This window comes from Trichosurus vulpecula, chromosome 7 (assembly GCF_011100635.1).
Source record: "Trichosurus vulpecula isolate mTriVul1 chromosome 7, mTriVul1.pri, whole genome shotgun sequence".
NCBI lineage: Eukaryota > Metazoa > Chordata > Mammalia > Diprotodontia > Phalangeridae > Trichosurus > Trichosurus vulpecula.
This window is the reverse complement of record NC_050579.1, coordinates 107,244,515-107,268,106: the sequence shown is the minus strand read 5'-3', so window position 1 is coordinate 107,268,106 and position 23,592 is coordinate 107,244,515. Positions and strand designations below refer to the sequence as shown.

The 23,592-nt window shown below is 36.4% G+C and overlaps 1 protein-coding gene across 1 annotated transcript in view; it reads right to left on the bottom strand.

Moving 5' to 3' along the window:
- The window catches only part of LATS1 (large tumor suppressor kinase 1), a 54,965-nt gene that overhangs the window by 4,853 nt on the left and 26,520 nt on the right, over positions 1 to 23,592 (bottom strand). Inside the window, exons 2-7 of the mRNA XM_036766796.1 lie at positions 17,934 to 18,443; positions 8,661 to 8,811; positions 6,340 to 7,859; positions 3,443 to 4,025; positions 955 to 1,137; positions 606 to 712 (exon numbers count right to left, since the gene is read on the bottom strand). Coding sequence (XP_036622691.1) covers positions 606 to 712; positions 955 to 1,137; positions 3,443 to 4,025; positions 6,340 to 7,859; positions 8,661 to 8,811; positions 17,934 to 18,284 — 2,895 coding nt within the window. The 5' untranslated portion in view covers positions 18,285 to 18,443. The remainder of the gene's footprint in view (positions 1 to 605; positions 713 to 954; positions 1,138 to 3,442; positions 4,026 to 6,339; positions 7,860 to 8,660; positions 8,812 to 17,933; positions 18,444 to 23,592) is intronic.

Sequence of the window (23,592 nt, the reverse complement as noted above, 5' to 3'; positions counted from 1 at the left end):
TCAAAAGATAGTCCTCAAGATTTCCTTTGGCTCAAAACGCTAACAGCCTAAGTCCAATTTTGTGATATGCCCTCTCGTTCTGAACTCAGCTAGGCTAAGCCCCCCCCCCCCCCCCCCACAAGAGACATACATCACCTGGAAGTACTTGAGGCCTTTCCAGCTTACTAAGATCTGCCAGTATTTGTAGTCTATTGACATAGTTTTCCAGAAAACACAGTAACCACCATTCCATGAGGAAGTATCAGAGTAAGACCTTAAGTATCCTCCCAGAGGATAAGAAAACTTTATATTCAGTATCCTCTATTAAACTATTCAACCTTTTCTTTGACGACTTAGCTGTAATTATGAAAATCCATTATTGTACTATGTAGTAATAATAGTTCTGGTTCCATTTTTACTTTTTTTACTTTTTTTTTTGTCTCTTTTGCATATCTGCCACAACTGTGTCTGCCTTTAATAATCTCTTCCTCCTTCTCCTGACTAATTTGTTATGAACTAGGAAGCCAAAAAACCAAATATGTTAGGAAATATTAAATAATACTTATGACTGGATATACGGTTGACTTGAAACAAGACACTTTTGTTATAAAGATCTTTTACCTTACCTTCATTTGTGTTTCTAATGGTGTCTGTGCCAGGAAGGGAGGCTGCCCCACCAACATTTCAAAAAGAATTACACCAACACTCCACCAATCACACAACTGTGTATAGCCTAAAATAAAATCCCAGTATGCTATATTAAAGGAAGGTTATACATGTACAAATCCAGTAACAATAATAACTTAGAAAAAATATCATCAAACACAAGAATATTAAGTTACAAAAACCCTTTGTTTTATTGCACAGATTTCAATAACATAAACATTTTTATTAAAGCAAGGTACATTCTAAAACAGGTTCTGTTTATTCTACATGAATGTAACTCTTATAAATGAACAGCAAAAAGTATGGTACCTGTTCGTAACAACACTTCTGGAGCGATATAATTGGGAGTCCCAACCAGCGAATGTGCCAGACACCGCTGGTGCTGGCGGGCTGCTCTTCTCTCTAGAGGTTTCAGTCTGTCGCCACATCGACAACTGGCCGGGTCACCCCATTCATTACTGAAATCCATGCTATCCTGACGTGGATGATCACCTATATAGTAAGATTTAAAAACATTCAGGAAGTTACTTGATAATAAGGGTAAGAATTAAATGAATGATTTGAATTAAACTTTTTGATCTTATAGTGCAGGACTCTAATCTCACCTTTAGTGCTTATGACCAAGGTGATCTACGGCAACTCACTTTTCCTTCTTAGGCCCCAGTTTCCTCAATTCTAAAATGAGTTAGACTATATGGCCTTTGAAGGCTCTTCTAGTATGGGATTTATGAGCCTAGGGTCAACAATACTTTTCTCTTCATAAACCAGTTTAAGAGAAGACACAATGCTTACCAGTTCAAAGGTGATGGCTAGACAGTGACCATACACTTTAATGATGTTCTAGCGGTCTGAGTTAATGCTACAGGGCAAATCCGGAGGGTGGATAAACCTATCCACAAAGAGTGGGCAGCCACAGCCTTGTGGTCATCCTCTGGCCAATTATTATCCATGTTCCATCCCATTTAGGCACGGTATAACCCAGGCCTCTGTCTTGGGCCCTCTTTATTTCTTTCTCTACACAATCTCTCAGTGATCTCTTTAACCACCATGAGTTTAACTATGCTCTCTGCACATGATTTTCAGATCTACAGATACAAGTCCTTCCATTGACTTGGATCACCAAATGCTTATGGCATATCTCCAAGTAGATGTCCCCTATGCATTTCAAACTTTCTGTGTCCAAAACAAAAAACCATTTTTCCCTCAAACTTGCTTTTCTTCCTAACTTTATTTCTGCTGAGGCACAGCCAATCTTTCACTACCATCCTTCTAGTCACCCAGATTTGCAGTCTCAACTATTCCCAGTCTCTCTCTCAATTAATTGTCAGGGGTCAACAATCTATATCCCCTATAAATCTCACACCTATCCTCTTCTCTCCATTTACAAGGCTATCATCTTATATTGGGCTCTCATCGCCTATCACCTGAATTTAACAGCTTCCTAACTGGCCTCAGTTTCTCTCCCTTCTCTAAGAGCTCCTTCTACACAGATGCCAGACTGACATTCCTAAAGCACAGGCCTGATGATATTTCCCTGCTCAAGAAGATGCAGTGGCTGACTCTTGCCTTTAGGAAAACTACAAACTCTTATTTTTGGTCTTCAAACCTTTCACTTTCTAGCTCCCGCTTACCACCAGGTTATTTCACAATATTCTACTTCACAAATTAAACTGTGCATTACAGACAAACTAGCTTGCTTTGTTGTTCCCCATGTGACTCTCTACCTCAGACTATTTCCATATTTTTATATAGGGTGTAACTGATGTACATCCTCAATTCTCCCTCATTGAAATCACTAGGTTCCTTCAAAGCTCAGCTGAAGTGACACTTCCTACAGGAAGCTTATCTTGATCCCACTAGTTGCTAGTGTCCAAACCCTGGAAAATAACTTTAGGTTTATATTTTTTTTTCATTTTCTGTTCACAAGTTCCATTCTCAACTAGCTTGCAAAAAAAAAGAATGCTACTTGAATGCAGAAATGTTTTTTTTATTTGTCTTTCCATCTTCAAAGCCTAGCACTGAATTAGGTGTACAGCAGGCAATTAATGTTTGGTGAATGAATAAACTAATCTCAAAGCACTTAAAAAATTCCCATAGCCAAAAGATTCAGCATGAGACTTTTATCAAATGTCAGTACCATTTACTAAGGTTAAAAATTAAGTAATTTGTTTAATGTTAAGTGACCAGTAAATATAGATTTATAGGCAAGATAAAAAAATTTTTTCAGGAGATTTCTCACTATTTTAAACAAGCTTAGAAATAAAACTGTGATGATGGGAGATACTGATACAAGTTTAGGCATCTGTTGCATCACTTAAATGTCTTAATTTCATCTACCCATAGTGATAAAAAAATATAATTTTAAAATAAGAAACCCTCAAGTACAATCCAAACACTTCACTGGCCTAGATAAGGAACTGAAACCTAGAAGAGTTAAGTGACTAGCATTGAAGTAGTCTTTGGTCATTGTGAGTCAGAAAACATATATTTAAGACACATTTACTAATGCTTTTACCCTATACATTTTACTTTTTGGTGGCTTGGTTTTCTCATCTGTAAAATGAGGAACACAATATTTGCACATTACCTCAGTGTTGTTGTGGGCACTATTTGAATTTAAGTAGTTGTCATGATGATACTGATGACAACAGTTATTACTATTATCCAAAGTGACAAGACAGGACTAGAACCCAGGGTTTTTTTTTCATCTATCCACTTTATCAATCCCTGATTCACCAGCCCATATTAGTATATTAGTACAGATAAATGAAAATTGGCTTTTATGATTTTTACTTACCACTCTGATAGTATTTAGAATCATGGGTCCATCGAAAGCCTGTACAGAGGCCAAAGTCAGTCAGTTTAATATGACCATCACGATCAATCAAAATGTTATCAGGTTTTATATCCCTATGAATAAAGCCCATTTTATGAACACTTTCAACAGCACAGGTAAGTTCTGCTATGTAGAACCTTGCTAAATTTTCTGGAAAGATACCCATTCTAATTAGCAGGCTCATCATATCACCTCCAGGAATGTAGTCCATTACAAAGTATAAATTATCCTTATCTTGGAATGAATAGTATAGGCGAACTACCCATTCGTTGTCAGCCTCTGCAAGGATATCTCGCTCAGCTTTGACATGAGCGACTTGATTTCGAAGCAGCACATCTTTCTTTCGCAGAGTTTTTGTTGCGTATAAAGCATTAGTATCCACTTTTCTTGCTAGACAAACTTCACCAAATGCACCTATTCCTAGTGTTTTTATCTTCACAAACATGGACTTGTCCATTTTAGCCCTTTTAAGGCGGATGTAATTAGATTCCTTCTGGCAAAGCATCTTTCTCATTTGATCCTGGGCATCTTGGGATAACCCAACCTAAACAAACAAACAAACAAAGTATTAGATCCTGAAACTGAGAGATTTCCCCCCTACTGTTTTTATTATACATTTAGAAATATATAGGAAAATCAGGCATGTAACTTGAAGGTTAAGTGTGGAGTAATTTTTAATAAAGCATGTTAGAAATCTATAAGACACGAGAGAAAATTAAATGTCAGATGTGCATTTCCAGAAATAGTTAAAACATGATTTACAAGGTGAGTGTGCTGACAGGATTCTGCTATTAGGAACAAGGACAGGGTAATGATGGTCAGCTTCCTTACCCTCCCTAAGACACTATCCCAAACAAAAACTTCCCATGTGCTAAGCCCCACAAGAGACATCTTTCAACATGCATTCTTATCTGCTCCTCCATGCATATTCCATCTCAAATCATAACTAAACTGAGAGAGACACTCACCCTCCATAAAATGACCTCTTTTTGTGGTGTGCCCAAGCCCTCAAATACCCCTCTTTCTTATTCAAGGTGGCCCACTTTGCCTTTCTATCCAATGCTGTGAAATAGGTGGTGGTGGCAGCTTTTCCCATGTTCTCCTCCTCCTCCCATGAAGATAAAAAACAGTTTCACCCCAGCTTGGTTGATTCTTCTGCAACTAATGTATTAAGAATGAAAGTAGGCAGCTTCTCCCAGTCTAACCATCTTTTAATCACCATTTTCAAAGAGAAGCAAGATAGCAGTCTTTAATAGTCAGCTTTCCCCTTTATCTTCCTAGGGAACCAAAATAAGGATGATCTTGAAAGTTCTATTTTAAAGTATAATGGAAGAAATGCCTCTTTTCTCATCAAATGGATGTTTGGGGTTTTTTTTTTTTGGTCACTAGACATATTTTAGGTTCATTCACTAAGAAGTATTGTAAAATAATATTAGTTCAACACAAGATAATACAGGAAGGGGAAGAAGAAAAGATCAATTTTAAAATTTTTTTAAAAAGAACTTAACAGATGGAAAACTAAGAGGGAATGACAACTTCTTTCTCCGCTAACACATAAAACAATTAAAAGCGCTATAGAGAAATGGAATTCAATTTTAAAAATTAGAATTAAGAAAATTCAAGACTAAAGACTAGTTAAAATGTAGCAACCTCATGCTTCTGTTATGATGCACATTTTCATGCAGTTTTAAAAAGGGTGTCATGCTAGTCTTAATATAGAACTGTTGCTCTGAAATCTTACTTGCCTACAGAGTAATGGAGGCTACAGAAGTCAGCAAAGCTTCCAACACCTTAATAGTTTAAATCAGCTATTAGTGAAAGTGAAGAGGAAAAAGGAAAAATAAACTAAGAAAATAAACCTAGAAAGACTTTAGTAAGAAATCTTACTTGCTAAAATACATAAAGGTCAAAAATATTTTAAAGGCAATTATCAAAACTCAACAAAATTCAGTTGGCAAAATTAATACAAATACTGTGAAATTCACAGATTTTAAAATACAACTTAAAGGAATGGCTTGATCAAGTAAGTGAAAGTGTTCCTCTTTCCACATGTTTTAAAAGCAGTAATTTAAAGACATAATACCTCATTAAGAGACTACTTTAATAAATTCAAAGTATATTCTAGATTTTCAATATTAAGAGGACTATAATAAAGGGACAGAGAAATTTAATTATGTGCACAAGCTACTAAGACTACCAACACATATACAAATGAAGGAACCAATTGAATTAAAAGTAGAAAACCATAAATTATATCTCTAGACTGAGTGAGTGATATAGAGAAAACAAACTTACTGGTACTAGAAATGCAGCAGCTTAATTTTTCTGTAATTAATAAATTAAATACATCAAATCTTTCTAATAAATTGAATGTTTGATGGAAAAATAACTGAAAGGACTTGCCCTGGCAAACTTTCAAATGAAATTTAATGGGTTCTAACAATGAATAAAATGTCAATTCCAGAAATTTACTAATTCAACTACATGCTTAATAATGCAAAAAAGAAAAGGACTCATGTTTCTGGGTTTTAAATATAGCAGTCTATCATGCCAAAAATGTAAATCTTACCAATTTTCTGTAGAGTTTCATGCCAAAATTACATAGTGTAATGACATTCAGCTTGATGCAAGCAAAAAATTCATGGAAGAATGCACCAAGGAAATAATAAGCACAAAATTAAAATGCCATGAGGTTTGGGCTAATGCTCAGAAAATTAAGGCTAATCAAAATCAACTGGTTTTATTTTTAAATTAGTCAACAATTTGAAATGTATATATGTTGGGCAATATCATCTTTAAATAAACATGTATTCAGATGTTCACACAATTTCAAAGGAGATTTTAAAAAAATGTTTTACCCGCATCATTTCATTCTCTAGTTGTTTCTTACGATGAAGACGTTGGTGATGAGACTTGAGTATGTTTTCCACATGCTGCTCCATGAAGAATTTAAATGCCTGAGGAGAGTAACTCTGAATACGAGATTCCCTTCTCTCTTCATCTCTCTTGTTTTTCCTAACAGGGACGGGTGAAGTTGTAATCTGTTTCTTTTCTTTATCGCCACTATCAATATTTTCAAAATTCTTTTCCCCCTCATCTTCCTTTGGTGAACAAGGTTGATCCTCTTTGCTAGGTTTGGGTACTGATTCATAGGTAGGAACAGATGAATTCTGGTGTAGCAAATGTTTTGGATATGGTGGTGGAGGACCTTGATAATTTGGAGCCTCAGCAACAGGTGGCATAACTGCCATAGTTGAGGATGGTCCCTCAGAAAAGGGAATTGACTGTGTGGTTTGAATTGGTTGTGGAATCCAAGAAGGATGGGTAGGTGCTAAAGCAGTCTGGAGTTCTGGTTTTAAGACACGCATGCTTTTCACTGGCTGCTGAATAGGGGCTGGTGTAATAGCAGTTACTGTTGTAGCCGAAGGCTGAGAATTAGAAGAGTGACTTGGTCTATTTCCTAATGGGTTATTGAAAGAATTTGATCTCACTGGAATGTTAGGCTGCCATGCAGGGATCTCATGTCCACTACCAGGTGATGACTGGGGTGGGGCAGATGATGACTGAGGCCAGGATGTTTGTAATCCAGGTACAGTTATGTTATAAAGTTCCATATTGTGACTATTTCTATTTGGCACCATCACAGATGAAGGAATGTTTCCATTTGTGTATGGTGAGGAAGTAGCAGGTCCCCCAGTTTGCATTTGTAACGTACAAGGACTCTGCCCATTGGTTGGAGATAAAGGATATGGAGGGGGGGGCTGACGATTCACAGAGCCACCAGGGACAACATTCTGATGCATCATAAAATCATTCTGACCACTGCCATTCTGAATTCCAGGTCTTCCTGGCGGAAAGTTAAATTTGTTGTTAGAACTTTGCATGATGATTGGTTGCCTGCCAACAGGGACAGAATTAATGCCTCTTTGTCCCTGACTAGAAGGATTCAATGGGGAAGTGTTTAGAGGTGGTGGAGGGTAGCTATCCTGCCATGTCCCAGGTGGCACGGGAGAAATACGAGAAATCATATAGTCCATGTTCCCAGAATAACGTTTTGTTTGAGAATTTGTTTCCCATGATGAGGGTGGTGTACCTTTTGGAGGGGGAGTCTGGCCCCTTGGAGGTGGTGGAGGAGGGGTAATACTCCTTACTTGTGGAGGTGGTGGTGGGTTCACTCTCTGTCCATTTCCAGGATGACCTTGAGAAAATGCTGCTATACCAGATCCTGATAAAGGTCTTCCCACATCTGTCTGAGAGTTGGGACTTTCAGAGCGAAAAACTACACTTTCTCCCAGTGGTGGGCCATGTCTTTGAGGGACCAAAGATTCTTTAGAACCTTTCCAGCTTTGTTTTCGGTTAATTGATTGCTGTACATTCCCTGATGTCAAAAAACAAAAGAGATAAAGCCATAGAATGTTGTAAGTTTTGGTCCAAAATACTCTGATTATTAACTAAAACTTATTTACTTTCTTTCCAACATTATGACTGATAACATTACAGTGACTTTAACATAGCAACATAGTTCATAGAGAAGAGGACAGAACAAATAATAATAGCTAGAAACCAAACAAAATTAGAATTCTGCAATTACCAATTAATAAAATAAACAAAACCCAAAAAAGTTATGAAAGAAGAGTTTGTAAAGGGACTTAGGGACAGAAAAAAAGGTCTATATATCAACCACAGCATAACCCAGTAGTAGTAATTTTAGTACATTCAGCTCTTTCAGCACTTCAGCTCTTTAAGAATCCATGATTTCATTCTCATGAGCATTCCTGACATCAGAACAGATCACAATTCTTCTAGGCTTTGGTAGATAGCCCTTAAGAATTGCTGTGGCTGACAACAATCCATTGCCTAGGTGGTCAACATTGTAGTAATAAGCCTCTCTGGATTCTCAGATGAAACATCACTGCCAGGCCCATACTCACAACTTAAATTCCATTGGCACTGCCTTTGAGAACTCAAGGCCATTGCCATGCCATGATGAGAAATTAGAGTAGAATTTAATAGACAAAATTATAAAAAAATTATTCTAAGTCAGGCATATCAATTTATAAAATTATAAAAAATAATATATTTTCTAAAAGCAAAGAAAAAACTTGAAACAAATACTTATGTGATAATGGAAGCTACTTGATTAGCTTACAGTTATGAGAAAAATTTTAGATGAACAAACCTGGTGGTTTGGGGCCTGCATTAACAGGTCTAGCAGCGGCTGAAGCCATCTGTTCTCTTCGAGTATCCTGGTAACTCATTTTACTAATGAATTCAATTGCTGCTTCTATACTTTTATTATTAGTTTGCCGAAGTGCTCGTATAACCACATCCTAGAAGGAAGTTTATAAAAAGGAAAAAAAAATGAATTCTTCTAAATTGCCGAGAAGAAATGCATTGTCTGAGACCTCCTGGGTAGGACCTAATCACAGAAAATGGTTTATTTAAAAAACTACATAATCTCATAGTTCAAAAATTCTTGAACCATATCTGAATTTTTTAATATCATTTGTTAACTATCTCACAAAATGAACTGCTTTGTAGCTAAGTACAATATTATTACTGCTTTTACTTCATATACAAAGATGTAAGATCTGTGATTTCATCAATCTGGTAAACTTTCAGTATGGTAATTCCTTCTTCTACATTCTCATACTGATCTGCCTGAAACAAACAGAGGTTAAGCAAGTTGGTAAAGTTGGCTAGTTGGTGAGCTGGTATAGGTGTCAGATGTTGAATTTGAACCCTAATCACTTTGTTATGCTATTTCATATTCATATAAAAAAGTAGGATTTTAAAGTGATTATTCAACCTACTCAAATGTTTTTTAGAGAAGTAAAACATTTTTATTAAACACCTTCACCATCAAGAATATTTATTAAGTGCTTAATTGCAAAGAGCACTACACCAAAAGAACTACACTGATCTGGTATATGTCCTCTTAGAGCTTACAACTTAAAACAAATATACTGATGTAGCTATACATAAAAGGTATAAAGATAGTAGAAGAAAAATATGAAGATGATGCATTGAGGTACACTGATAAGCAATTTAGGGATAGTTGAGAAAATACACACTGGGCGGCGAAGACTGAGGAGTTCAGTCATGGAGTTTTCATATTCAAATTGAGTGGCATGAGTCTAGGATATAGGATTGAATTCTGAAATGTATCTGAGGACCAACAATGTTAAGTGCCTTTCTTAAGGTCACAAAAGCTAATTACATGATAGAGCAGAATGGAACTTTGGATCTCCTGACCCTTAATCTAAAGTTCTCTCCACTATATCAAGATGCCTTAGTCAGCTCTTCCCTGTTTTATCTAGAATGGCTTCATACTACAGACATTATTTCTGGAGTTCTTTTAGTGATGAGAAAATATTTGGACTCATATATAAAGACTGCTTAGAATAGCTATCTTTGAGATAAGCAGAAGGAATGGACTAGTATTACAGCATAGGAAATTATAAAAGGAAATCCAGAAGGTATAAAGTAATCTGGAGAAAAACTGAAGGGTATCAACTACTAAGAAGATAAGAAAAAGCCTTACGTAAGTAGGTAGCATTTAGGAAGACTCTTAAAGTGAGCTTTGATCTATGAAGTAGAGGTAAGGAGGAATATATTCCAGGCAAGGATATACGTAAGCAAAGGGATGGAAATGAAAGATAGAAGGTTATGAAGAAGGAACATCTAGTAGCCCAGTTGTTTGGAATGGAGAAACGTATGGAGGATAATAATGAGATTAGAGGAAAGTAATCTGCATTGGGTCTGGAAAGACAGGTTGGAGTCAGAGTGTGAAAGGCTTTAACGGCCAGATAAAGAAATTTCTATTCCATCCTAGAAGCAATATGGAGTCACTGAGGCTTCTTGAGAGATAGAATGACATGGTCCAATCTGTGCTTTAGGAATAGTAATTGGAGAAGGGATAGCCTGGAAGTGGAGAGACCACCTATGAAGATTTATAAGTTAGACTGATTAGGAAGTCTTTCTTGCTTGCAAGTTTCAGGTAAGAACTGATAATCGCTGTAAAAAATATTTATAGCAATTCTCTTTGTGGTGGTCAAGGACTGGAAATTGAGGGGATGCCCATCAATTGGGGAATGGATGAACAAGTTGTGGTATATGAATGTAAGGGAATACTATTGTGCTATAAGAAATGATGGACAGGCAGACTTCAAAAAAACCTGGAAAGATTTATATGAACTGATGCTGAGTGAAGTGAGAACCAAGAAAACATTGTACACAGTAACAGCCACAGTCTGTGATGACTGATTTCAATAGACTTAGCCCTTCTCAGCAAAGCAAGGATCTAAAACAATTCCAAAGGACTCGTGATGGAAAATGCCATCCACAGCCAGAGAAAGAACTATGGAGTCTGAATGCGGAGCAAAGCAGACTATTTTCTTTTCTTTTTTTTTTTTTTGCTTTTTCTTTCTCATGGTTTCTCTCATTTGTTATAATTTTTCTATACAATGTGACTAATGTGAAAATACATTTAATAGGAATGTATATGTAGAGCCTATATCAGATTTCAGGCCATCCTAGGAAGGAAAGGGGGAGGAAGGGGGAAAAAACTTAAAACTTATGGAAGTAAATGTTGAAAACTAAAAATAAATACATTTTTTAAAAAAGAAAAAAAGAGATATGATAATTGCCTGAACCAAGGAGTAGTTATGTGAGTGGTGAGAAGGGGATGAATGCAATAGATGTTGCCAAGGTAAAAATCAACATGACTTGACAAGTGACTGGATAGGAGTAGTCAATTTTTGAAGTGTAGGACATTTCTGGAATTAGTAAATTTTCATAACTCAAAGTACTATACACATGCAATATTTTTATTAATACTGTTATAATGATGATGATGATGACACTAACTACAAAAATTCACATTTGTATAGTATGTGGTAGGAAACAGTATCCTATCTTTTTTGAATTGTTTATAAAATGAGGTACGTTTTCAGAGAAATGCATGCCTGGAGAAAAATTGGCTGGTCACAAGTATAAGGGACAATCAGTGAACAACAGTCTTTATTTATGGTTCACTGATATCCATGCAATATCAGACCAGGAAAGTACCAGGTACATTGGGTGAGCCCCCTATGATGAATTTCTATGAGAGAACGTGGACAAGAGTCACAAAGTATGGGCAGGCATGGATGGGTTGCAATCAGTATCACTGGAAGGAATATCCAGGCTAATGAGATAATGGATCTGTTAGAGTAGTTAAGCATATATTATTCTATATACATGAACTACAGACTAAGCTTCTTGAGTGTAAGGAACATATTTTATACTTTTCTTGAAGCACCAACAGCTAGCATAGTGTTAGGCACAGAAAAAAACGCATTTTTATAGTACTTTACATTGTAAAGTGCTTTGTGTACATTATTTCATTTGAGCCTCATTAGCAACCTGTGGAAACAGGTCATGGAAGTATCCAGATCTCTGTTTTACATAGGGGGGAAATCAGAGAAATTAATGCCCCCTTCCTAATCCCTGTAGGAGAGAACCAAGAATCCCTGTTCTAAATCAGATCTAACCCACTCCTCACTTCCTAATGATGGTATGCCAGACCCCCTGCCCTAGTAGTTAGATATAGCCACTCACGCTACTACTTTTCTAAAAGGGTGGAAGGAGGAAGAGAACAAACATTCATACAGCACCTAGTATGTGCAGGCACTATGCTAAGTGCTCTATAAACATTACCTCATTTGAAAACTGCTTAGGGCCTCAACATATAGCCTGCCATGACACCCTCCAGAAATGTGGACACTGCCATATGACTTGCTGATATGCCCTAAGGACCTCTGGGCCTTGCCATGTACTTCGCTACTGAACTTTTACAAATTCTGGGCCTTGTTATCTGGCCAGCAGTTGAATCCTCCTCTAGGTGTTGTTATAATGATCAAATGCTTGTTTCCTTCCTTCCTTCCCCTTCCTCTCCTCCACAGCTTCTTACTGTGGTATGAAGAGCACTTGGCACGTCGTAAGCTCTTAATAAGTAAGTGCCTTTTCATTTTGTTTATTCATTCATTTAATTATTCATTCATTAGGGGACTTGTCCAAGCAAATGGTAGAGCTGGGTCTTAAATCTAGATCTTTCGATTCCAAGTCCAGTGCTCTTTCTAATTTACCAAAAGGCAGATACTGACTGTGACTAATAGAGGTATCTGCTTTACCTACAATATATCATCCAAAGGACCTTTGCAGCATGTGACTTTTTAAGTAAAAATTTTTATTTTTTGTTATTTTGAACTAGACAAACACAGACATGAATAGTTTCATGTATAAGAAAAAAAGAGAACTGCATATGAAAATGCAAGTTACATAAGACTTTTTAAAAATTATATAACAAATTCACTATGTTGTTTTCAAAGTTGTGCTACCTGTTTGTGTCTCCTTCTGAACTTTCTTTTGTTCTTTTCTGGGCATTTAAAAAAATGTTCCAATGACTTTTTTCTTTCCTGGAGGGAATCACTATCATTAGCCACCCTACCCTCCCAAATTAAAAGAAAACAAAACCATTTCGCATTACAAATACAGTCAAGCAAAACAAATTCATGTATTACTCATTTCTGAAAATGTGTCGCATTCTGGATGTCTAGTAATCTATCATTTGTCAGGAACATAATAGCATACCTTACTATTAAGCGTTCTGGAGTTATGGTTGATCAGTGAATTGATAAGAGGTCCTAAATTTTTCAAGGCTATATTTCTTTACAATATTGTAGTCATTATATAAATTGTTCTCAGGGTTCTGCCACTTCACTTTGCGTCAGTTCATAACAGGCTTCCTAGTTTTCTCTGAATTCATCTTTTTCACAGTACAATAATATTTCATTACATTCATATACCATAATTTGTTTGGTCATTCTCCAAGTGATAGGCATCCTCTCATTTTCTAGTTCTTGGTTAAAAGAAAAAGTTCTGATATAAAAGACTTTGCATATATAGATCCATTTCTGTTTTCTGTGATCTCTTAGGGATATATGTCTCTTGTGCTGGTGGCACAACAAAATCGAAGCTCATTCAGTTTCGTACTTTTTTGGAAATAGTTTCAAATTGCTTTTCAGAATGGCTAGAATAATTCCTAGCATCACCAACAGTGCACTGTATGTCTGTCGTCCAACAGAATCTTTCAAATAAATATAATTTTTCTTTTTTGTCCTCTGTCAATTTAATGAGTATGAGATAGAGACTTAAGAGTTATTTTAATTCATATTTCTTTTATTATTAGTGACCCGGAGCACATTTTAATATGCTGATGGCTTCTATTTCTTCTGAGAACTTCCTATCTATTGGGGAATGGCTTCTGTTCGTATGTATTTGCATCAATTCCCTAAATAACTTGGATGTTAATTCCTTATCAGCTAAAAATGTTTCCCCCTTTTCTATTTATCTGTAATTAAAGATTGTTGACCCCTTAAAAAATGTTTCACCCAATTATGTTTCCTTTCTAATTTTAGCTGCATTAATTTTGTTTATGCACAAGCTTCTCAATCTTATTAAAAGCTGCTCATTTTCTTTCCCTATCTCTTGTTTGCTCAAGAACTCTTCCCCAATCTATAACTGTGAAGGCGTTTCCTTCCCTGCCCCTCTATTCTATTAATAATGTGATTTTCAAAATAGAGTTTATTGTGATATTGTAATATATAATATGTTGGTCTAAACTTAATTTTTTCCAGACCAGATTCCAGTTTGCCCAGCAGTTTTTGTTGAAATATTGAGTCTTTACTTCACTGGGGATTTAATTTACTGTGGGCCGGGGGTGGGAAGAAGTAACTAAAACAATGCTACCATGTTCATTTGTTTCTTGCTTCTTAAATTGTGTACCTATCTGGTCCATTTTCCAACTTTTTTAGCTTTTAACCAGTACCAAAAGTTTTTATTATCGCTTTGTAGTACAGTTTGAGATCTGGTACTGCTAGGTACCCTTCCTTGCCACTCTTTTTTCATTTTTTTCCCTCTGAATTTCTTGACTTTTTATTCTTCCAGGAGAATTTTATTTTTTCTGGTTCTAAAAAGCAGTGCTTTGGTAATTCAATTTATATGGTACTAAATAAATGAATTCATTTAGGTAGTACTATCATTTTTATTGTATTAGAATGGCCCAACCATACCCAATTAATATTTTAATGGAATTTCCCTATTTTTTACAACTGGTAAGACCTCTAGTCTTCTTCCATTACAGAAGAATGTTGGCTGTTTATTGTACAGCCAACCTATCATTTACCGTTTATGGAAAAGTCTACTTATTCCTATGCTTTAGAGTGTTTTTTTATTTTTGTTTTTTACAAAAGGGTGTTTTTTGTTAAAAGCCTTTTCTGCATCTACTGATATAACCATGCAGCTTTTTCTTATATGTATATACCCTATTATATTTACAGCTTTCCTACTAATGAACCAACACTGCATTCTTAGTATAAAGCCAATCTGGTCATAGTATACAATCTTTTTAATTTGTTGATGTGAACTATTTGTTAACATTGTCTTCAATATTTTCTTTTAATTCATCAGGAGTGAATAGTTTATTCTATAGTTTTCTTTCTCTGCTTTTTCTCTCTCAAGGTTAAAAGTCAAGACCGTATTTTTAATTACAGAACAAATTTGGTAGCATTTCTTCTTTTCCTATTTGGGCAAACAGTTTACATTATTACATTCATTACTGAATGAACTGTTCTATGAACATTTGGTAGAATTCACTTGTAAATCCATCTGGTCATGTTTTCCCCCCTTTTGGAGTTCATTCATGGCTTGTTCGACTATTCTATGAGATTGGATTATTTAAATTATCTATTTCTTGTTTTGTTCATTTAACTATTTTTTCCCCGCTAATATCCACCCATTTCATTTATACAATGTGTTTTGTTGGCATATAATTAAGCAAAAGGGTTTTTTTTTAGTATTTTATTTCTCCTTCATTTGTTATGAAGCTTCCATTTTCATTTTTTATTAACAATGTGGTTTTTCTCCCTTAAAAAAAAAATCAGACCAGTTAATGTTTTGCCTTTTTAAAAATTATTTCCTCCTTACAAAAAATCCCTAGGTTTTAATGAACCCTGGATTTACTGACTTCAATTTTGTTAATTTCCTGACTTTCAGAAATTCTATTTTTTTGTGTTTAGTTGAAGTTTCTTGATTTGTTGCATTTCTATTTTAAAAAAAAAATGTATGCCTACTTCATCGAGCTATTAAAGTATTTAGAGATAGAAGTTTTCCCTTAGGGATTGCTTTGGCTACATCCCAAAAGTTTTGGCATGCTGTCTCACTGTTGTCACTTTCTTTGATTAAAAAGTATCTATTAGTTCTATTATTTGTCCTTTGACCCACCAATTTTTTAGAACTAAATTATTTAATATCACTACGTTTCACTCTTCTTCAAAAGACCTTTGATGATGGAAATATGCATTAGCAAATACACATTTCATATTTCCAATTTTCCATATTGCTTTGAGATTTTTATGCCCTAGCAAGGAGTTGGAAAACTATATATAGACAGAGGGCCAAATATGCAACCTCCTCCAGTTCCCCCAGCTAAGAATGGCTTTTACATTCTTAAATATAATAACTTTATTTTAAAATATAAAAACAGTCTTAGTTCAGGGACCACATGAAAACAACTGGCAAGCTGGCTTTGACTTGCATACCATAGTTTGCTGAACTGTCGCCTAGTACATGGAAGATTTTGTTACACACACACACAAAATATGCTGATATGTGTATAAAATATATGTATAGCTGAGACATGCATATAATCTTTTCAATTCCTAGTCAGTAATTGCCAGAGATCTATCATATCTAATTTTTCTAAAATTCTATTCAGTTCTTGTAGCACACTTAAGTCCTCAGCTATTTAGTTTTGCTATCTATTTCCCTGTGTACTTTAATCAAATTTTCCTTTAAAAATTTTGATCAGCCATTTGATTCTATACACATATTCTCTCCCCCAGCAATACTCACAAAGGAGAACCCAAGATCATTAGAGTCTTTTCATTGCTTTTTACTTTGGCCCATCATCATGGAATTATAAATGCACTATTCTGGAGATGCCTATTACATCAGTTACCCAATTCAGAAAATTCATGTGATGAAAATGCTTACCCCTGAATCTTTCTTACATCTAAGTTTTTGTTTTAATTTTCAATACTTCAAAAACTATGAGGTATGAAATATGTACAAAACAGCAATAATAATTAGACAAATAACAAGTAGAATACACTGCTTTTCCTCTGTAGTTTGGTTATAAACTTCACTTCTATTACTGCTGTTTTCCTACCTCTTTTCCTCCTCCCAATTAATGAATGCTTAAGGATTTTGTTTTTAAAAAGTAAAATCAGATCGTGGCTATTTAATTATAGATAGTCTATTGTGGGGACTATCCATGGTCAAACTCAATACAACCTCTGCATTTCACCCCAAAAGTTTCCAATCACAAAGTGTATTATCAGGAAACAGAAGAAAATTTAGGATTATCCTAAACAAAAGATATATCAAGGAAAAGCCACAAAATAGATTCTCAGCATTAATAATAAAGATTATTATGTAACATTTGAATTAGATATACTATTTTTTTTTATACTGACATGATTGAAAGCTGTCCACCAATAAAAACATACAATCCCCCAGAACTGAACCTACCACTTGGCTTCCTGATATATCATCATAATCTTTCCCTCTGCCATTGCCTTATATAGATAGCTATCTCTACTTCGGTATTGGTTACCTAGCTTATCATCCTACAGACTCACACAATCAACTCTCCTCCCTGAAACCTTTTACCCGTGGCTGTCCTGAATTTTTCTGACTCCAGACTTTGTCCTTTGGATGCCCAGGCCACTCCAGGAAGAGCAGAATAAGTTAGTGAATTTAGTGTGATTTTTTTAATTGTACTTAGATACTAAGGTGGTAGGTTCATATAAAATGAATAAATAGTATCAGGACTACAAAAATTTTTTGTAGGTGACATAAAAAAATGTGTGTATGCACATGACACATCTCAATCAATTTTTGTGCTTCAGATTCAAATTATTTCTCTATTACATGGAGGTAGATCCTTTATTTAGAAAATAAAGCAATCAAAAAAGCAATATTTAGCATAACCTATAGTTAATCTGGTGAAAGCTGGTCTCAAATCCAGCTTTGAATACTGCCTCTGATATACTGGCTATTTAACCCTGGTCAGGCACTCTCAGTGCTCTAGGCCAGGAGTCAGTAAACCACTGACCACTAGGAAGTGGGCCAGATTTGGAATGTGGAATGTATTTTGCCATCTTCCACTCTAGGCAACTCTAAGACTATAAGTTGCAGAGAAGATACCAACCTTATTGATAGAAGGACTTTCCTATCTAGGATTTTTTCCATATTAATTAAATCACAGGCCTAGTGCCTATCCTTATCCTATAGTAAATCTTAAGTCTGTATAAATGAAATATTTTATAGTGTCTTTAAAGTTTCTTACCTCATCAAGTCCACTAATTTGCATATCTTGTAGCATTTGTCGATTAACTTCTGATGCACTCCTGGTAGATGAACTGGCTTCATTTGCAAATGGGAGTAGAGAGTTTCGTATTTCTTGCAAAGCTTTATGATATGTCACAAATTTGGGTGGATTTCGGCCTTGTCGAGGATCTTCAGTTGTCATTTTGCTCATACTGTGCTCGGCCTTTGCAGCATCTGATGGTTTAGGTAAATTCCTAAGAGACTCCCGTATTTCTTGCAACATTTGCCTGCTACTGCCAGTGTAGTTACTGGCAGGAAAGGTCTTAGGCCTCATTTGTCTATACCCTTCCGGCTTTTCACCTCTCTTCATGAAAACATCTATCTGTATAACCTTCACAATGGATTCACTCACACCAATATCTGTCAAAGCTATTCGGTAGTTTCAGAATTCTCTCAAGCAAGAGGTGAAAATGGTACTTCACAAAGCATTGAGGTCTGCTGGATTCTTTACTGCTGAAATGGTTCACCTCTGAAAAATAACAGAAAATCACAGCTATAATTGATCATAGGGAAAAGAACATTGAATCTAGTCAGGAAGCTCCATCTTCCTAATGAATTATTATGTGGCTAGAGTTCAAGTCCAGCCTTCATTTTTCCTTACTTTAAATACTCATAAATGTTACAAGGATCAATGAGTAAAAGAACTTTGAAAAATATAAGCTATTATACAAATATCAGGGACTATCAATAAGTTTGCAGTGGAATAATATAGCCAATGAACAATTATTAAGCACTTACTATGTGCCAGGCACTGTGCTAAGCAGTGGAAATATAGAGGCAAAAATATTCCCTGCCCTCAAGAAGTTCACATTTTAATGGAAAAGACAACACATAAATAATTAGGTAATACAAGATATATACAGGGTAGACAACCAACCAATCAATAAACATTCATTAAGCATCCACTATGTGTCAGGTACTGTGCTAAGTGCTGGGGATAAAAAAGAGGCAAAAGACAGTCCCTGCTCTCAAGGAATGTACAATTTAAGGGAGAGGCAACATAACAAATATTCACGAGGCAAGCTATATACAGGATAAAAAGGAAACAATTAACAGAGGGAAGGCACTGGAATTAAGAAGGGTTGGAGAAGGCTTCCTGTAGAAGGTAGTAGGATTTTACTTGGAACTTAAAAGAAGCCAAGGAGGTCAATAGTAAGAGTGATGGGAGAAGTAGAGTGTTCTTGGAATGGGAGGGAGCCAGAGAAAATGCCGGGAGTCCAGATATGGAGTGTCTTATTTGTGGAATAGCCAGGAGGCTAGTGTCACTGGATGAAAGAGTATATGCTGGAGAGTAAGGTATAAGAAGACTGGAAAGGTGAAAGGGCTTTGAATGCTAAACAGAGCATTTGGTACTTAATCCTAGAGGCAATAGGAAGCCACTGGGGTTTACTGAGTGGAAGGTGGAGGGAGTAACATGACTTGCATTTTAAGAAAATCACTTTGGTGCCTGAAGGGAGGATGGACTGGAATGGGGATAGACTTCAGGCAGGGATACTTGCAAACAAAATATTCCAATAGTCCAGGTGTGAGGTGATGAGGGCCTGCCTGTACTAGAACAGTGGCAGGGTGAGAAGAAAGAAGGTGGCATACTCAAGAGATGTTGCAAAGGTGAAATCAAAAGGCCTTGGCAGCATCTTGGATATGGTGGTTGAGAGATAATGAGAAATCTAGGATGACTCCTAAATTGAGGGCCTCAGGCACTGGAAGGATGGTGTTGCCCTTTATAGTAATAGGGAAGGTAGGAAGGTGGCAGGGTGTAGAAGGAAAGAATGAGTTTGGTGTTAGACATATTGAGATTAAGTTGTCTCCTGGACCATCTAATTTAAGATGTCTGAAAGGCAGTTGGAGATGTAAGGTTGGAAGTCAGCGAGAGATTGAGGCAGGAAAGATAGGCTTGAGAATCATAAGCACAGAAATGGTAGCGAAATCCATGGGAACTAAGCTGATCACCAAGTGAAGCAGTATAGAGGGAAAGCCAGGGCAAAACCCTGTGGGACACTTTTGGTCAGAGGGTGTGATCTGGACGAGCATCCAGCAAATGAGCTAGAGAATGAGTGATAAAACAGGTAGGAGGAAAACCAGGAGAGACTGGTGTTCTGAAAATCTACAGAAAAGAGTCTTAATGACAAGAGAATAATCAAGTGTCAAAGGCTGCAGAGATAAGGATTGAAAAATGGCCACTGGATTTAGCAACTAAGAAATCATTAGCAACTTTGGAGAAAGCAATTTCCAGAAAGAAGCTAGATTGTAAGGTGTTAAGAAAAAAGTGACAGGAGAGAAAGTAGAGAGACCTACTATAAGTGGCCTTTTTTTTTTTGAGTTGAGCTACAAAGGGCGTAAGAGATATAGAATAGCAGGGATGAAAGAAAGGGTCAAGTGAGGTTTTCTTCAGGATGAGGGAGACATGGGCATATTTGTAAATGGTAGGAAATGAGCCAGTAGAGAGGGAGAGATGGAAGATAAGTCAAAGAGTAGAGATGACAGAGGGGTAATCTGTTAGAGGAAATGGGATGGGATGGGATTGCTTGAATAAGTAGAGGGGTTAGCCTTGGTGAGGAGTAAGGTCCCTTCATCATGTGAGCTAGGTGAAGGAGGAGAAAGTGGCAGAAGACACCTGAATAACAGGAGATGAGGAGGAGAGAAGAAAGAGTTCATAGTGAATGGCCTCAATTTTTTTTTGTAAAATATAGGCAAGGTTCTCAGCTGAGACAGTAAGTAGGAATTGGGGGTAGGAGAGCCAATTTGGAAGAGCTGCTGTGACTAGTGGGATAGTGAGTTGATAAGGGAGGTATAGTAGGACTGCCTACTAGGCAGTGAGTGCCCAGATGAGGTTCAGAGAAGAAGGTACTTAGCAGCTAGAGGGTGGTAGGAGCCACCTGAAGGACTCTGGAGGGATACCACCAGAAAAAGCCTATTGCAGAAAGTGGGATTTTAACCGAGTCTTGAAGGAAGCCAAAGAAATTAAAAAGTGGGGGTAAGGTGGAATAGCATTCCTGGGCAGCTAGATAGCACAGTATATGAGAGTGCAAAGCCTGGAGTCAGGAAGACCTGAGTTCAAGTCCAGCCTCAGATACTTAGTTCCTATTCCACCTTGGGCAAGTTACTTAACCTCATTTGCCTCAGTGTCCTTACCTGTTCAAGAGGATTATAATATCTCCTATCTTCCAGGGTTGTTCTGAGGATCAAAAGGGATGATAAATGTAAAGTGCTTAGTATAGTGTCTGACGCACAGTATTTGTTGTTATTCAGTCCTGTCCAACTCTCTGTGACCCAATTTGTGGTTTTCTTGGCAGAGATAATGGACAGGTTTACCATTTCCTTCTCCAGCCCATTTTTACGATGAGGAGACTAAGATAAACGGAGTTAAGTGACTTGCCCAGGGTGACCCAGCTAGTAAGCATCTGAGGATGGATTTACATTTGGGTCTTCCTGACATGTTTTATCTACTGTGTCACCTAGCTGCCCTGGAACACAGTAAGCACTATATAAACGTTACCCATTATTAGCTGTTACTATTCCAAGCATAGGAGGCAGCTAGTGCAAAGGCACAGAAATAAGAGATGGAGAAAGAAAAGCAAGTGGGTCAGTGGAACAGATGGAGAATATGTGGAAGTAAGGAGAGTGTTAGGAAGACTAGAGAGTTAGGAGGGGTCCAGGTTGTGAAGAGCTTTAAATGCCGAACCACAGACCTTTATATTGGAAGCAAGGGAGAGACTCCGGAGTTTACTGATTAGGGAGGGTGACAAAGTGCCCATTCATTATCTTTATGTTCAATACAGACACTTAGCAACATCAAACACAGTCAATTCTCATCATTTACAGTAATTATGCTCTATCAATTCACGGCAAAAACAAAATTAGGGAATACTGAACCATTTCTCCAAAGGAAACTACAGGATTAGGTTCCTGTGAATCTCTGGTAACATTAACTTTAACCCTTTCAGAAGTGGCCTCACCTACAGACTGACAAAGTTCCTGTTCCTTTTTCTGGATGTGCCATATTACTGATACATTAACAATGAATTCACGGTCAGCAGCACCATAACTCATGCCTGAATGAACCTTATCTAATACATGTATTATCTCCAAAGGCACATTAAAACTTTCTTGTGCTTAGGAACATTAAACAGCACTATACCACTAAGGTTGGGGGTCATTTTAAATAGCAAAATCACTACCAAAAAAAAAAAAAAAACTAAAAATTTGGCACTAAATAAATAGATTGTACAAAGGATACTTGTTTAACTAACATGAAAGCGGAAATCAGAAAGCAGAGGATCTCCTTGTTTGACCTCAACTGGGCCCATGCACACTGTGCTATTCCAATTCTTTGCTACTCTGCACAGGTATTGATTTTGTGATTACAAATATGTCTTAGTGAATAGGAACATAAAAAATGGATCTTTCTTTAATACAATAAGTAGTGTCTATCTAAAACCAACAGGGATAAACTAGAGGCCTTTCCAATAAAATCATGGGTGATGCAAGGCAGTGGTAGAAATACTAACTCTAGCAACATGACAAGAAAAGACAATTAAAGGAATAAACACAGACAAAAAGCAAAGAAAATAATTGCTTTTCACAGATGGTATAATAATTTGCCATCAGCATTTCTATATATCACCTACAAAACCCAGTAGGAAGAGACAGAGAAATTCCATTTAAAATACCACCACTAGGTAAAAGACTTGGGAATGAACCTGCCAAGAAACACACAGAAACTATATGAATACAATTATTTTTTAAAAATGACTTTATAAAAATACAGAATCAAAAAAAATTGAAGAACTACTAATTCCTCATGGATAGACCAACCCATATAATAACAATGATAATACAACCTAAATCTATTTTAGTGTTATGCCAATCAAACTTCCAAAGCATTACTCGACAGAGCTAGGAAAAAATAATAATGAAATTCATTTGGAAGAACAAAAGGTTAAATATCTCAAATGAATAAAAAATATATTTAAAAAGGGGGGAAGAAGGGAGGGATCCTAACTGCACCAGATTTCAAACTATATTACCAACCAGTAAGCATCAAAATAATTCTGGGTAAGACATAGGTTCTTCAGATTAGGTAGACAATTTTTATTCAGTCATTTTCAGTTGTGTCTGACTCTTTGTGACCTCATTTAGGATGTTCTTGGCAAACTATGCTCAGGAAGTTCGTAAACTGTATATACCCTTTGACTCAAGCAATACCACTACTAGGCCTACATGTCAAAGAGATCAAAGACAAATGACCTGTGTACAAAAATATAGCAGCTCTTTTTTTTTGTGGTAATAAAAAAACTGGAAACTATCCATTAATTGGGGAATGGCTTAACAAATTATAGTATATGAATGTAATGAAATTCTATTATGCTCTAAGAATGATCAAGAAATCCAGGAACACTTATATGAACTGATCCAAAACAGAGCAGAAAGAACTATTTATGACCATGATTCCAGAGGACTCATAATGAAACATGCCATTTGTACCTCCTGTTAGAGAAGTGATGAACTCAAGGCAGATCTCTATCTCTTCTCTCTCTGCCCCCCACCCCCTTTTCTCCCCTGTGTGTGGCACATGGTGGTGGTTTAGAGGAAGCCATGGTCTCTCAGGGCACTTCCTG